Consider the following 13,664-nt stretch of genomic DNA (forward strand, 5'->3'; position numbering starts at 1 on the left):
GGAAGGAAGGAAGGAAGGAAGGAAGGAAGGAAGGAAGGAAGGAAGGAAACTTGGTTGAGTAGGGCTTCTCCATATCAGCACTACTGACAATTTGGGGTTAGATAATTCTTGGTTATGAGGGCTGTCCTGCAAACTGTAGGGTGTTCAGCATCATTCTGGCCTCTACCCATGAGATGACAGTGGCACCCCCAAGTTATGACAGCCCAAAATGTCTCCAGATATTACCAAATGTCTCCCGGGGAGCGCAACACAATTGAGTGACTGAGAAACACTGCTCGAGGGACACAAGATCCAATAAATTACTCTTTGAGGCCAGGAAAAACAGGCCCATGAAGGGCCTGGTGAGGCTGAACTTGGCCACAGTCTAGGCCTTGAGTGAGGGCAGTGGAGCCAAAGCATGGCTCTGAGGCTGACCTTCCCCTAGTAGCCATGACGACCAAGAGAGGACTGCTTGTCTGCAGCTCCAACACTTCATATTTATGGGTGTGGACTGGAGTCAAGAAATTCCCCCAGAATCCCTTTTCAAAGAGAGTGCCCAATCAAAGTCTTTAAGCAGACACCCTCTGTGGACCTCAGGACCTGCTTTAGGGTCCATATGACTGCCTCTGCTTTGAGCCTTCTGGTAGAACAATCCAGGGGAAGAGGTTTCCATCAGTTACCAGCTTGGACTCTCAACTACGGGAACCCCAGGAAGAAGCAACCAAGGGTCACTGTCTACACTCAGCACTACTGAGACCGAGTGTCTCCTCCTCTGTGTGGCTTTCCCACCTCCCCTAGCCACAGACCTCTCCCTCGTCTTGGGTATCACTCTAGTCGTAGGGTGTTTAAGGTTTCTGCTGTTCACTTGGCACTGGCATGGCTTTGCTCTGCTCACTTTTAACAGACTCATCTTGTCTCCTCAAGAGCTGAACTCCTGGAAGGGCAGGGACCATGTCTTTTTTCCCCGCTCTGTTCCCAGTATGGATGTGCCATGTACTTTTTGGTCATATGATGCATGGGGACTCTGAACTTGGAGCATCTTACCGAAGTCAGTACCAGGTGACAGCACTGGTCATAGAGAGAGCAAAGCGAGCAGAAAGCACCAGAGGCAACTCCTCCATACTCCCCAATAAAATGTGTGTGGCATCTGAAACTGTCACAAATGCACATGACACACTCAGGTGCACTCGGTAATGACAACGCGGGACAGCCTTCTGATTGGGTAAAGGGATGATTTGACAAGAAGAGGAGCCCTGCATTGAGAAGTGACTCCACCAAGCACGTCACTCTCTGAAACGCAGGGGCCACTAAGAATAGGCACATTAGTAGGAGCCCGGCTGCAACAGGTAGTGGCAGGTCTGAGGAAAAGCAGCAGGACTAGCTACTGCGTTCTCCTGGCAAGGAGAAGTGGCATTAATGAGGAGGTATCCCCACTAGATCATCACTGATGAAATCAGAACAAGTAAGAAGAGTGGGAGGCCAGCCAAGATCCTGAGCCTACTGACAAGCCTTTCAGCGGGAGGAAGGGGACAAGAAGGAGGATGACAGGAGGAGAGACGGAAAGTTAGCCACCACACCGCTAGAACCAGGAAGTTCAGAGAAGATAACTAGGAAGAGACTGGCCAGAGGCCTTTGGAAAGGAGAAGAGGACCACTGCTAAGAGGAACTGTCTGGTGGGAGCAGCCGGGAACAGGAGCTCCTGTCTGCAGGAACCAATGCAGCAAGGTCTCTGAGCACCTGTATGGGCTCGCCCGGGAGCCGGAGGAGGCAGAAAGCAAGCCATGGATGCTGGGAGGGCCTGGCAGCCCTCCCAAGGGCTGAAAGAAAGAGAAGGAAAAGAAGGGCATGTCCTGCCCAAGGAGATAAGGGGCCAAGCCCCCCCTCTGGTCCTGCTCTCTGTCACCCACCTGCTACGCCACCACCTCACTGGCTCCATCTCTGCCTCTGCCCTAAAAAATCCTCGGCTGGGGGCAGAACACATCTTGCCCCCACACACAACTCAGGCTTGCCTTCATGCTTTGCTGCCCAAGTGTTGGGACACCCTCATCTTCTCCACCAGGCCAAAGCCTGCCCACTCCACAGGAGCCCCTCCCCACCCCCTGGCACCCAGGCACACCCATTCAGGCACTGGCTCACTCCTCCCATCTCCTGAATTGCCCTCCTGCTAAATCACCTGATTTCTTAGCCCCAATCCTTGAAAGCCCAGCTGCTCCCAACAATCTGAGCCCAGTCCTTCCCCTGCCCTCAGGCTCCTGCCCAGGGGCAGCTCTGGAGCCTCCTCCTAACTCAGCTCCCTAGTCTCTGAAGCCTGCCAGCCACTGCAGCCTTATGTTGGGACCCTCACAGCCCCAATCTCTGTTCTTCTCCAGAACCACACCTCACTGCCCAGCCCTGATCCCTCCATCACAAGCTCCCGGCAGCCCCCTCTCCCAACCCCCGTTCTGCCCCAGATATAGCTAATCCCTGGCCTTCTTCTCACTCCCCCTACCTGGCGCAGGTTTCGGGTGACCCGGACGTCGTGCCAGGCGTTGTCGTTGAACTTGCCATTGACGGGTTCCACAAGGGCCTCGAAGGCACCTGAGCCTAGGTTGATGACCAGCCAGACAGCCCCAGACTTGAGGGACAGGTTGACGTAGTCGGCCGACTTGCCTGTGTGCAGCATCAGGCCGTTGCGTTGCAGGGTTCGGAAGGCCAGCGTGATCTCGTCAGTGCTGCTCTGGATGGGGTTGTGTGACAGGTCGTAGCAGAAGAACTCATTGCCTTTGAAGGTCGCCACAAACTCCTCCTTGCCTGGATGCCATGGTGTGGGGAAATGGGAGAAGGCTGAATGGGGTAGGGTATGCCAGTGCTTCCCTCTCCCCTCCAGCAACCCAGGCACTGGTCCTGGGCACCAGGAGCCCAGAGGTCCCAACCTGTAGCTTTAGGCCCCTTTCCCTCCCTTGGCCTGTCAATCATCCTCTCGGGACCCTGCCGTCTCTGCTGTCAAAAGTCAATGTCCCCCGTGTCCATTTCCAAACCAGGAGGCTGCTAAGTGGCTCCCATACTGACAGCTGACAATTACTCTGCCACAGGATCCGGCAGAGCAGAGGGTGCTCACTGTCTCCTCCCCAGCTACCTTCCCATCGGCCACTCCCTTTAACAAAGGGACATAGAAGGGAAATAAGAGGCTCTGCCTTACTTTTCCCTGGGTGCTCCTCCCATATGGCAGGGTCCACAAGGGCCTCCTACGCACAGCCCACCTCCCTTCCTGCCCCTCCTCCAGCGATGGCCAATCTCAGTGCCTGAAGACAGTTTCAGCCTCACCATATGGGATGGTACCAAGAGGCCTGCTGTGCAGCAGGGAGTAGATGAGGAGAATGGGAGGTGGGGGAATGGGGGAAGGGTCAGGAAGACACACAGGAAGGCAATGCAGGTGACAGGGATATGCACCGGATAGCAACAGGCCACCAGGCAGAGCTCACATGGGTGGCCACCGCCCCAGCTATCACCTCCACCCCCAGCTCCCTACTCCAAGCCAAGGACAGTGCAGACAGGCCCAAGGTGGAGAGCAAAGAGTGCCTGGATGTGACCTGTGTGTGCCCAGAGAGTGACAGGGCAAGGGCAGGCCTGGGCCTCGTGTGTGCGCATATCTGTGTATGTGCATGTGTGTCCGTAGGCACCTGGCACAGGGCCCTTCCACTGGCACTTTTTAAGCAGAAGCAAAAACTGCTGGGAGAGCCTGAGGGATTGTCAGCATTCTGTAAGCTGGTAACAAGTGAGAAGACAATGACTCCGTAGTACCAAGAAGTTGAAGTTTCCGTCCAACACCAGCACAAGCCAGAGTGCAAGCAGAGAGAGAACCGGATATGAAGTCAGGACAAACCAGAGGACCTGGGCTCTACCAGTGGCTACTTCTGGCCATTAAGCAGTGGCACACAGCTGGCCCTGCCTACCTCACAGGACAGGTGCAGGGCAAACAACACTGGCCGTGAGAGTCTTTATGAAGAGGCCAAGCTAACCAAATGCGGGAATTCTCAGTAGATGCTCCCAAGGCCCAGGCAAGAACAGGCACAATGCCAAGGTGCATGCAGGGCCACCAGGAGGCACTTGCCTTCCCCTGGTGGGGGCAGGGCTCAGCAGCAGTGCTATGTGTTGAGGCAGTGGGGTGGTGGCAGGGGGGGTCTCGGAGTGCAGATTCTGCAGATCCCCTCCCCTCCACACACAGCCTGCTTCTCTCTCTCTGGGCAGGCTGCCCACAGCCTCTGTCCTCACTGCCTCCGGATGCCAAGGCACCAGCTGCTGCCCCTGAGCCTGGCACAGCACTCGCTGCAGCTGGCAAGGCCCGGTTTCCTGAGGCCACAGGGCAGCAAGGCTGGTGGGGGCCTGGGCAACATCGGGACAGTCTGAATCCCTTCCTCTGTCTACTTAGGGTACCAGTGGGGAGGGCCAGAAAGCAAAAGTGAGGACCCCAGCAGAGACAAGAGGGGAAAGCAGGGAAGAATGGCAAGGAGGAGAGAGGTGGGGCAGAGCCGGGGAAAGGTGAACCATCGCAGAGACAGACAAGAAATGAAGAAGGCTCAGGACTGTGAGGGAGCAAGAGGGGATGAGCGCGGCTATCTGGATAAAGGAGTAAGCCCTGCGGGGACAGGTACAGGAGATGGGAAAAGAGCCAGAAATGAAAGTGGACAGGGACCTCTAGGGAACAGAAGCCAAGGCTTTCTGGGGCCTTGCTGTTTCCATAGCAACGAAGCCTGCTGCCCAGGCACTGGGAGAACCAGGGGGCTCAAGGACCAGAAAAAGGAATGTGTTTGACCTTGGTTTTGCCACATGTACTAGTCCCAACCAGAAGCCACTCCTCCCACTCCCTCACCTTCACTGCAGTCAAAGAAAATATCATTAAAGAGAGTCAAACAGAAAGAAAGAAAAGAATAAGGCAACCGTGTGAAAAAGTGATTCGGACAGAACAAAAGAGGCCAGCAAAAGGGAAAGAGGCGGGTCTAGGGCTGGACCGTGGCTGCCAAGGCCAAGTAGAGAAATGAGGCCATTCCTCAACTCCTCAGCTCTGCCTCCAGTCTCCTGGGGCAGGTGGCAAAGCTAGCTACTCCGGAACCTGCGCCTCCACGGGCTCCAGTCCCTTTGCCACCAGAGACCTGGGTCAGCCCAGAGACACCAAGAGGCCTGAGGAGCAGCCAAAGAGAACCTGAAAGCCTTTGAGAAGAGGGACAGAAAAGAGATGAGCAAAAAAAAGAAAACCAAGGATGAGCAAGTGTGGAAAGAAAACCCGAAGATGGTGAGGAGAGAGAGAGAGAACCTGAGTAGGGGAGGTCGGGGCATGACTTCAAGGTACTGGTGGAGGGATTCTACTGGGGTGAGCCTGTGGGGGCGACCAAGGGGCTCAGCAGAGCACAAACCAGATCTGGGCTGAACAAGCCCTGAAGCACCAGGGGGCGCTCTCCCCCATCTCGCCGCTCTGGCGCGATTGGGAACTACAACTCCCAGCAGCGCTTGCACAGTTACCGCCCCTAATTGCTCCGGACCCAGGAAGGAGGATAATAGCTGATGCTCGTTTATCTCCCACAGTTGGGGAGTCTGTAGCCCTACAAGTGTCCCCAGTGAAGATGAATGTGGCTAGAGACTAGTTGTGGTCCTGCATTTCTAAGTACCATGCATGAGGGACAGAGCAGCTGCCTCCTTTCCAGGCCCAGTTCCCAGACCTCCTCTGGGAAGGTCTCCAGCGCCCCCCTCCGCCCTCCCTACTCTCGAGCTCTACAGCTGTCTGTTCTGCTCACTTGGCACTTATTGCCTAGTAACATCTTGTACTGCTCCCTGGAGAGGAAATGTGATGTGAGAAAGAAGACCTGGGCGCTAGTGCTGGCTCCACCACCAGCTTTGTGACCTTGGCTTGTCACAAAGCTGGGCTCTAAGTCCCAGCTTCCCCCTCTGGAAAATGGAGCTGATCATCAAGAACTGCACAGGCTGCTGTGGGCATCTCAGAAAGAGAAAGTGCAGTGTCCAGCTTCCTCAACTGTAAAGCATCCCACAAATAAACGATTCATGCCTGTTGGTGACTTTCTGCCAGTGTGCTGCCTCTCCCTGTGTCTCCTCTCTTTCTCAAGGATTTTTTTTTTTTTTTTTTTTTTTTTTTTTTGAGATGGAGTCTCACCATGATGCCAGGCTGGTTTTGAACTCCTGGCCTCAAGCGATCCTCCCACCTCGGCCTCTCAAAGTGTTGGGATTACAGGCATGAGCCACCGTGCCTGGCCTCAATGAATAAACTAACTCCTCTCAAAAGAGCCTACACTTTTCATATACTTTGCATGAACCATACTTTATTGTAGTTATTTGTTAGAACATCAATCAGCCCCTTGGGAACAGAGCCTCTCGGCTCATGTAAGATAAATTTGCTGAGCACACGGCTACTTACGTGCCAAGAGCTGTGTAAAGGACCAGGGGCATAGGAACAAAAATATCCAATCCCCGGCCTCAGGGAGCTTGGTCTAGTTTGGGAAGCAAACAGGTAAAGTGACAGTTATGATACAGTGTGATGAGCCTTCTAGTGGAAGTGTGGACAAAGGAAACACCAGAAGTGACCAGGTCCGCCTGGGGTGTTCAAGGAGACTTCCAGTGTGGATGGCCTGGCTGCTTTTTTAAGAGTCAGACAAAAGAGACACACCAAGTCATTGGAGAGAGGACAAGGATGGCAGAAATCCAGGCAAACAGAAGAGCAGACTAAAGAATGGAAATAGGACTCCATAGCCCCAGTGCTTGGCACCCACTGGAGTTCCTTGAGGACTATGTTATAGTGGCTTACAAACTTCTTAGGAAAGAGATTATCTTAAGAGAGGCAGCTTCAGTACAGAAAAAGGAGCTAGAGCCCCCAAGCAGGCTTAAAGGCCCTGTGCTGGCCACAGCTCCCAACCAGAATCTCTCTGGACTGGGCACCTAGCAGGCTTCCAGAATTTGATGGTTAAATTGGGGTTGCCCTGCTGCCTGGTTGCCTTACCAAAGAAACAGACACTTCCGAGGGATCAGCCTGAACAACTGCCACAAAAAAAGATACCTGTGTTCTACAAAGAGGTCATCAGAACAACTGGGCTTTGCGAAAGAAATGGAGGTGTGTGGCCCTTCACACCAGGGCAGCTAATGGGGCCTTTGGAATGGCACTCACGGAGCAGGCCCATCAGTTCCCACAGGCCTCAGAGAGGACAAGGGGATGTGCCTGCATTGACTTGGCTTCCCCCCAGGAAGCACAGTTAGCCTGCAGCAGGATGAGGGCTAGGCTCTCTAGGGACCATGGGGATCACTGACCTTTTGTTGGCTGGTGCACATCGCCGGCTCCTCCTCTCCCGGCCCCCCCCTCGGAGAACAGTAAGGACCCTACTGGAGAAGCAGAATTGGGGAGTCAGGCACAGGGGCTACCGAGCCAGTCCCTCCCCAGCCTTGAGGGGATGAAGGGCCCTCTCCAGGGTGGAGGTGCTGCTTGCAGGGACTTTTCTGGGGACTCCCTTGCCTTCAATACCTCTAAGGAAGGAGCTGCTTGACAAACCAAGGACGATCAACCCCACAGACCCCATCAGACTCATGATCACCGACTTCCACTCTTTGCCTGGGGCAGGGAGACTGGGCAGAGGAACAGAGGCCTCACCATGAGTGCAGGATCCTTCCTTCCCCACAGCAGGCAAACAGGCCAGCCCTCAGCACTGGAGGCCCCCAGTTCCCCCTTCCAACTGCCCGCTCCTTCTCCTAGCCTCCTTCATGAGGCACATTCTCCCCACCACTCTGCAACTTTGCTCACACCCTTTATGCTGGGTCAAGCTCACACTTTCCAACTCGTTCAAAAGCCTGACACAGGCACCCCTCTCCTCCAGAAACCTCTCCAGATTTACACCCCAAGCTCCTCTTCTGTTCTTTCCTGTCCTTGAGGCTCTCACTACACCTTGAGGCCATCCACACCTGCTTCATTCAACACAGCAAGTGCTCAGAAGCTCACCCTCGTCCAGTTCTTTGCCAGTTAGACCCCAGAGCTTCCCAGAGATTTCCAGGGGCTTCCTGTAATTCCTGTCTGTTCTTCATCCCACCATCGTGCCTACAAAAGGGCTGTGCACGTCAAAGGAGATCCTGCCTGGAGCTCAGCCTGGATGTGGGCAAGCCCTTTCTCAGGAGTTATTTCTCACTCCCCACCACCCTCCTCATCAGCAGCACCTGGGCCTCAGTCCAAAGGCCCTGGTGGGCACATGTTACCATGTCTGGGTTCCAGGCTGGCTTGAACTCTTCACCCCACCTCTCCCCCGGCCAGTGAACCTGTATACTCAGCACCTGGCTTCCAGGTACCCAGCCCTACTTCCAGATCCACAGGATGGCTTCAGGATGAGAAAACTCAGTGATGAAGGGGAAAAGTCCCTATATGGGCTCTTACTCTAACCCCAGTTGCAAATCCCCAAACTTGAACTAGAATAATACTTGAGCTGTGGAACTTTCCAGGGGGGCTTTCTGAGATCCTTTGGGAGGGGCTTCCCTTATGACAAAGGGGAGCCACAGCCAGCACCCATAGAACCAGGCACTGAGAGGCAAGAAGGATGTGAGTGAACCAACCAGGGCTCCTACTGCAGATTCTCCATTTGGGACTTCCTCTTTCCCCACACTTCTTGCCATAATTTCACATCCCTGCAAGACTCCAAGGCCTCTACCTCCCCAGACCTAAATCCAACCCAGATTTCATATCTATATGAGTTTCTCCCTGTAGCCCAATCTTGGTCCTGCCTACAGGCTAAGGACCCCACTCTGTTCCTCCGTAAGATAACCCCCCAACAGAGGGCTGAACTGGGCAGGTCCAACAGTACCAAAGGGTCTGGAAGGTCAAAACCCTGAGCTCAGAGAGAATCAGTGACAGCAGAGGGCTGGAGCAGGCCAGAGCTGGAGGAGCTCAGACAGGACTCCTGGGTTCTGTCTCCAGGTTTACTTAACACCAGGGCTCTCAAAGATGGCAGGCACTTAGTCAAAGGAGTGCTAAAATTAAATGCCTAGTCCCAACCATACCACCAATTAGGGCTGTGGAATCACTAACGAGTCATTTCATCTCTCTGGTCCTCAATGGCATCATCTGTCAAATAGGGTTAAGAGATGTTCAATGTAATCCCAGCACTTTGGGAGGCCGAGACGGGCGGATCACGAGGTCAGGAGATCGAGACCATCCTGGCTAACACGGTGAAACCCCATCTCTACTAAAAATACAAAAAAAGCTGGGAGTGGTGGTGTGTGCCTGTAGTCCCAGCTACTCGGGAGGCTGAGGCAGAAGAATGGCGTGACCCTGGGAGGCAGAGCTTGCAGTGAGCTGAGATCGCGCCACTACACTCCAGCCTGGGTGACGGAGCGAGACTCCGTCTCAAAAAAAAAGAGACGTTCAAAAGACACAAGGGTGAAGGCGTGCGGGTGGGCAGGGTGTTGGGAGTGCACACTGTGGAAAGGCAGAGACCCTACAACTCTACTCCCATTCCCTTCTAGTCATGGATGGGGGCCTCCCACAGTAGCAGGGTGAGGGTAATGAGACTGCCTAAGACCCTCTTTCTCCAGCCTATGCTTTTCTCTTGTTACTTAGGTCCATAGAAAAGAAAGAATGGTTAGAATGAGTGGAAGGAAATCAAACACCACCATGAGAAAGAAAAAAAGCAAGATATACTACCAGGAAAACGCAAAAAAAATGGTGACTGGAGACAACGGCAGGAGTTCAAACATCTCTTGATGTCAGAAACCAAGGTGAGATGTAGGTGGATGGAGTGCTTCAGGGTGGGCAAAGGAGAGGGGAGCATACAGACAAGGGCAGGCCCCCACCCCCACCCCAGCACCCCCCAAATAAAATTAAGAAATGGCAAAGGAAGTGGGTAGGAAAGGAAGGAAGGTGTCAGGACAGGTGGAGGAGGGGAAGGGGACAGGGGAGGGACAGGGAGAAGAACAGAAAATCCAGGCGCAGGTTGGGGGCAATCCAATCCAATCCAAACCAAACCAAAACTTCAAACCATACCTTCGCTGTTTAACGTCAGGTGAGCCGGACCTTGGAAAGGGGAAGGAGAGAAAGAAAGAAAGAAAAAAAAAAGAAGAAAAAAGAAAGAAAAGGGGAAAGAAACAAAGAAAACACAAGTCATCAAAATCAGCCAGAGAGAAGGGAGAAAAAAGCTTTTGCTGCCACAATTTAAAAACCCTTTTTAACTTGTGACAGACATCGGGGGGGAGCCCCAGCCCAGGAGCTGAGGAGAGGGGCCCGATGCCGAAACAGCGGGTGGAGGGCACAACAGGGGAAGAGAGAAAGAGAGATTAGGGGCTTCAGAGAGGGTGAAAAGGGTACAGGCAGAACCGGAGGAAGGAGGGGGCGGGGAGTCGCTGCAGGGGGGGAGAGGAGATTTTGGTTTCTTTTTTTCTTCTTGCCGGAAAAAAAAAAAGGAAAAGGAGGAGAAGCATTAGGCTGGGAGGGTTGCTTTTTCCTTTTTCTTTTTTTCTTTTTTTTTTTCTTCCGGGAGGCGGAGAGAAAAAAAAACGGTCAACGAGAAAAACGATTCAGATGGAGGAGAAAATAAAACACGACACAAAAATCAAAGCCACCTGGAGAGAGAGAGAGTGTCCTGTTAGCATGGGATTAAGCGGGCAAGGGGGCCTCCAACCCCCCAGCACCCCTAATTCCAGTTACCCCTAGGATGCTGACAGAAAAGGGGGAAAGATGGGGGGTATAAAGAACCCGGGCCTAAAAGGATCCCCCACTAAAGCGGGGTTTGGAAGGACATCTGTTGGGTTCTAATCCTCCCAGCTACCCTTCCCAATAACCTCTGTAGGGATAGTAGGGACCCTGCACACCTGGGTTCTAAGAGGAAACTGGGGTTCAAGAGGACAAAATTAGTGAGGAAGCAGGTAAGAGAAGGTAGAATCTACGGAGACACTGAGAGACTGGGCTCAGAGCTCTCAGACAGCAAGGTCCAAAGAGGACAGCCAAGCCCTATGGGAGGAGGCCCAGCTCTCTGAAAGGTCTAAGTACATCATTCATAAATTACAGACCCCCTTTCTCTGGCCAGGACCTCTCTCAAATGACCCAAAAGCTGGATTTTGAAAATAGAAAATGGACTGATAGGAAGATCAGCTGGATTTCCATCCAGAATTACACTGGCCCCTTGAGACAGCCTTGTCAGCCCTAACCCAAAGTATCCCTCCCCAGCCTTAGTGGGAAGGAATCTGGCCCACTGGATCAGTACCCTTGTCCCCAACGGGCACCAGCCAAGGAACGCACTCTCCTAGAGAGGCTGGCAGCACCAGGCCCCACAGCTGGTCTGAGACCCCAGGGCTCCCTGAGATGTCCAGCCAGCTCCACCAAACCTCAGAGCCCCCTCCTAACCCTAACCCCAGCCCCACTCACTCCCCTGTGGTGTCTGGCCAAGAGGGTAGGAAAGGGAACAGCCCTGCAGTGCCACTGTCACCCTTGGAAACCAGCCCCACTGCTGTGGCAATGAGATGTTAACCCTAGGGATAGAAAGCTGGGGCCAGGATGGAAGTAGCAAGGTTAAAGAGTTACGAGTATTTCTGAGACGAAGCTGGGGGCCAGGATGCCTGGGTTCCAAGAGGAAAGGCAGTGAGGAGGCCAGGAAGGACATGGCCAGATGGTTCACATTTCCCTCTTTGCCCCATCTCTCTAGAGTAGTATTGGTTTCTCCCCATGTCTGAGTCTGAGGCCACTTGGAGGAGGAGGCCACAGCCACTGAGGGCAGCCTTAGGACTGAACAGCTCTTGGGAGGACGTAGGTTTTTATCCATGACACAGGTAAGGACCCAGGCATTTGAACCGAGTCTCCTCATTCCTTACTCTGAATACCCTCCTACTCTGCCACCAACCCTTTCCCCAAGAACTACCAGCATCTCCGTCCAAACCCCCTAAACCCAGGACCCAGACCCAGAGCCCTCAACCCACATCTGACATTCCCTGTCAGAAGCAGCCTTGCTCTCAGGCTCCCACCCTTGAGAATCCAGGCCTCTGCCCACCCCCAGCCCAGGAGCCAGGTGCCCTGTGAACCCACCCTCTGTCTCCCACAGGCCTGACTGCTGCTGGGGGAAGCCACATCTCTCTCTCCCAGACCCTTCCACTGCCCAGCTCCTCGCCAGCCTCATTAGCATTCGGCAGTCTCCCTCTGTCACCACGGCAACCAGCTGCTCAGCTCCCTCAGGCGTGACAGCACCAGCCATCTTGGTGAAGGGGAGGCTGGTTCCCTTCCTGTCTACCCCTGGCTCAGCCCCAGCTGGCCCCAGGGTTTTCTCCCTAAAGTCTGTCTCCCCGCTAATCTGAAATCTCTGCTCCCTCCTCCTGGCCCCCAGCCCCACTGGGGTATTCACTTCCCCACATCCACCTGTGACATCAGCCCCTCCTCCCACCACTGGAGAAGAGACTGGCAGTGATGGATGGCATTGCCAAGGGTCCCTTCCTAGGGCACTTTATCCGGCTACTTCTGGTTCTCTTTGCCCTGCCACAAGAGGGTGGGAGGAAAAAGGAGGTGCTCGGCAGGGGCTGCAAAGCAGGATCTTGGGGTTCCTGGAGAAAGCTAGGCCTTGGGCAAGTGTCAAGCGGGAAGAGGGTGAAGGTACAGAGGACTCCTTAGAGATATAAGGAGGGCTGCAGGGTCCAGAGCACAGTGCCACAGAGGAAGCCCCCAGCCCACCCACGTGGAACCACGACCTGCTAAGCCCACCTCCCCACCTTCAGTCTCATCCCCTAACTCTCCTACTGAAACCCCAGAGAGGACCACCATCAAAAGAAAGATGGTGATAGGTGACAAGGTTAAGAGACACAAAAGCAGGCACAAAGACATGTCACAGAGTGACATAGAGATGCATCAGACTCCTAGGTGTGTATACACACACATACACACACACACAGCCACCAATACGCAGCCCTGCACAGCCACTGACATGCAGGCACCCACAGTGCCACCTCTAAACCAGCAGACCACCACGCCACCCAAAGAAACAGTGAGGTGGCATCCACAGGCCTCCTTCCCCATGGGTCCCCAAAGCCCAGCTTCCCTTCTTGTCCCTGTCTATCAGCCCCTTTCCTCTCCCCTACTCCCGCCAGACTCCTTCTTCCCAAGTGCCCCCCTGCCTTTCTTCTTTTGGCCAAGTTGTTCCCCATTCCTGCCCCTCCCTACAGCTTGAGGCTTGAGTCTTTCTCTTCCCACCCCTTCACTTGCCCCCTCTCCTTCCTCCATCTCTCTGCTCCTTCCTTTTTTCTCTCCTCTACCATTTTTTCCCTTTCTCTCTTCCTCCTTCCATCTCTCCCTTTGTTCTGGAGGAGACATGACATCAAGAGCAAGTAAAAGTCACATCAGCACTAAATCTTATCTCCAGCCCTCAGAAGGCTGCGTCCACCCAGACATGCAGACTCTCTCTCTGACATACACACAGAGGTAAACACTGACACACGGAGATGCAAACACAGATGCAGACACACAAAGATGCTGATGCTCTACACAGGCATACAGAAATGTGGGCCACACCACATATGCATCGATGGAGGCGCAGAGCACACCCACACACTCAGACACAAAATCATGTTACATGTACACAGCACATATCCTGAGGCGTGCACAGAGACACACAGACCAGCAGAGCTGTATAAATGTATGTGTATGCAGACATACATACACACATATACATACACACACACACACACACACACACACA

At 53.8% G+C, this 13,664-nt stretch overlaps 1 protein-coding gene across 1 annotated transcript in view; it reads right to left on the bottom strand.

Moving 5' to 3' along the window:
- The window catches only part of NRXN2 (neurexin 2), a 98,361-nt gene that overhangs the window by 76,875 nt on the left and 7,822 nt on the right, over positions 1–13,664 (bottom strand). The window contains exons 2-4 of the mRNA XM_011993504.1: positions 9,977–10,006; positions 7,267–7,335; positions 2,468–2,769 (exon numbers count right to left, since the gene is read on the bottom strand). Coding sequence (XP_011848894.1) covers positions 2,468–2,769; positions 7,267–7,335; positions 9,977–10,006 — 401 coding nt within the window. The remainder of the gene's footprint in view (positions 1–2,467; positions 2,770–7,266; positions 7,336–9,976; positions 10,007–13,664) is intronic.

Source organism: Mandrillus leucophaeus, unplaced genomic scaffold (assembly GCF_000951045.1).
Source record: "Mandrillus leucophaeus isolate KB7577 unplaced genomic scaffold, Mleu.le_1.0 Scaffold43, whole genome shotgun sequence".
NCBI lineage: Eukaryota > Metazoa > Chordata > Mammalia > Primates > Cercopithecidae > Mandrillus > Mandrillus leucophaeus.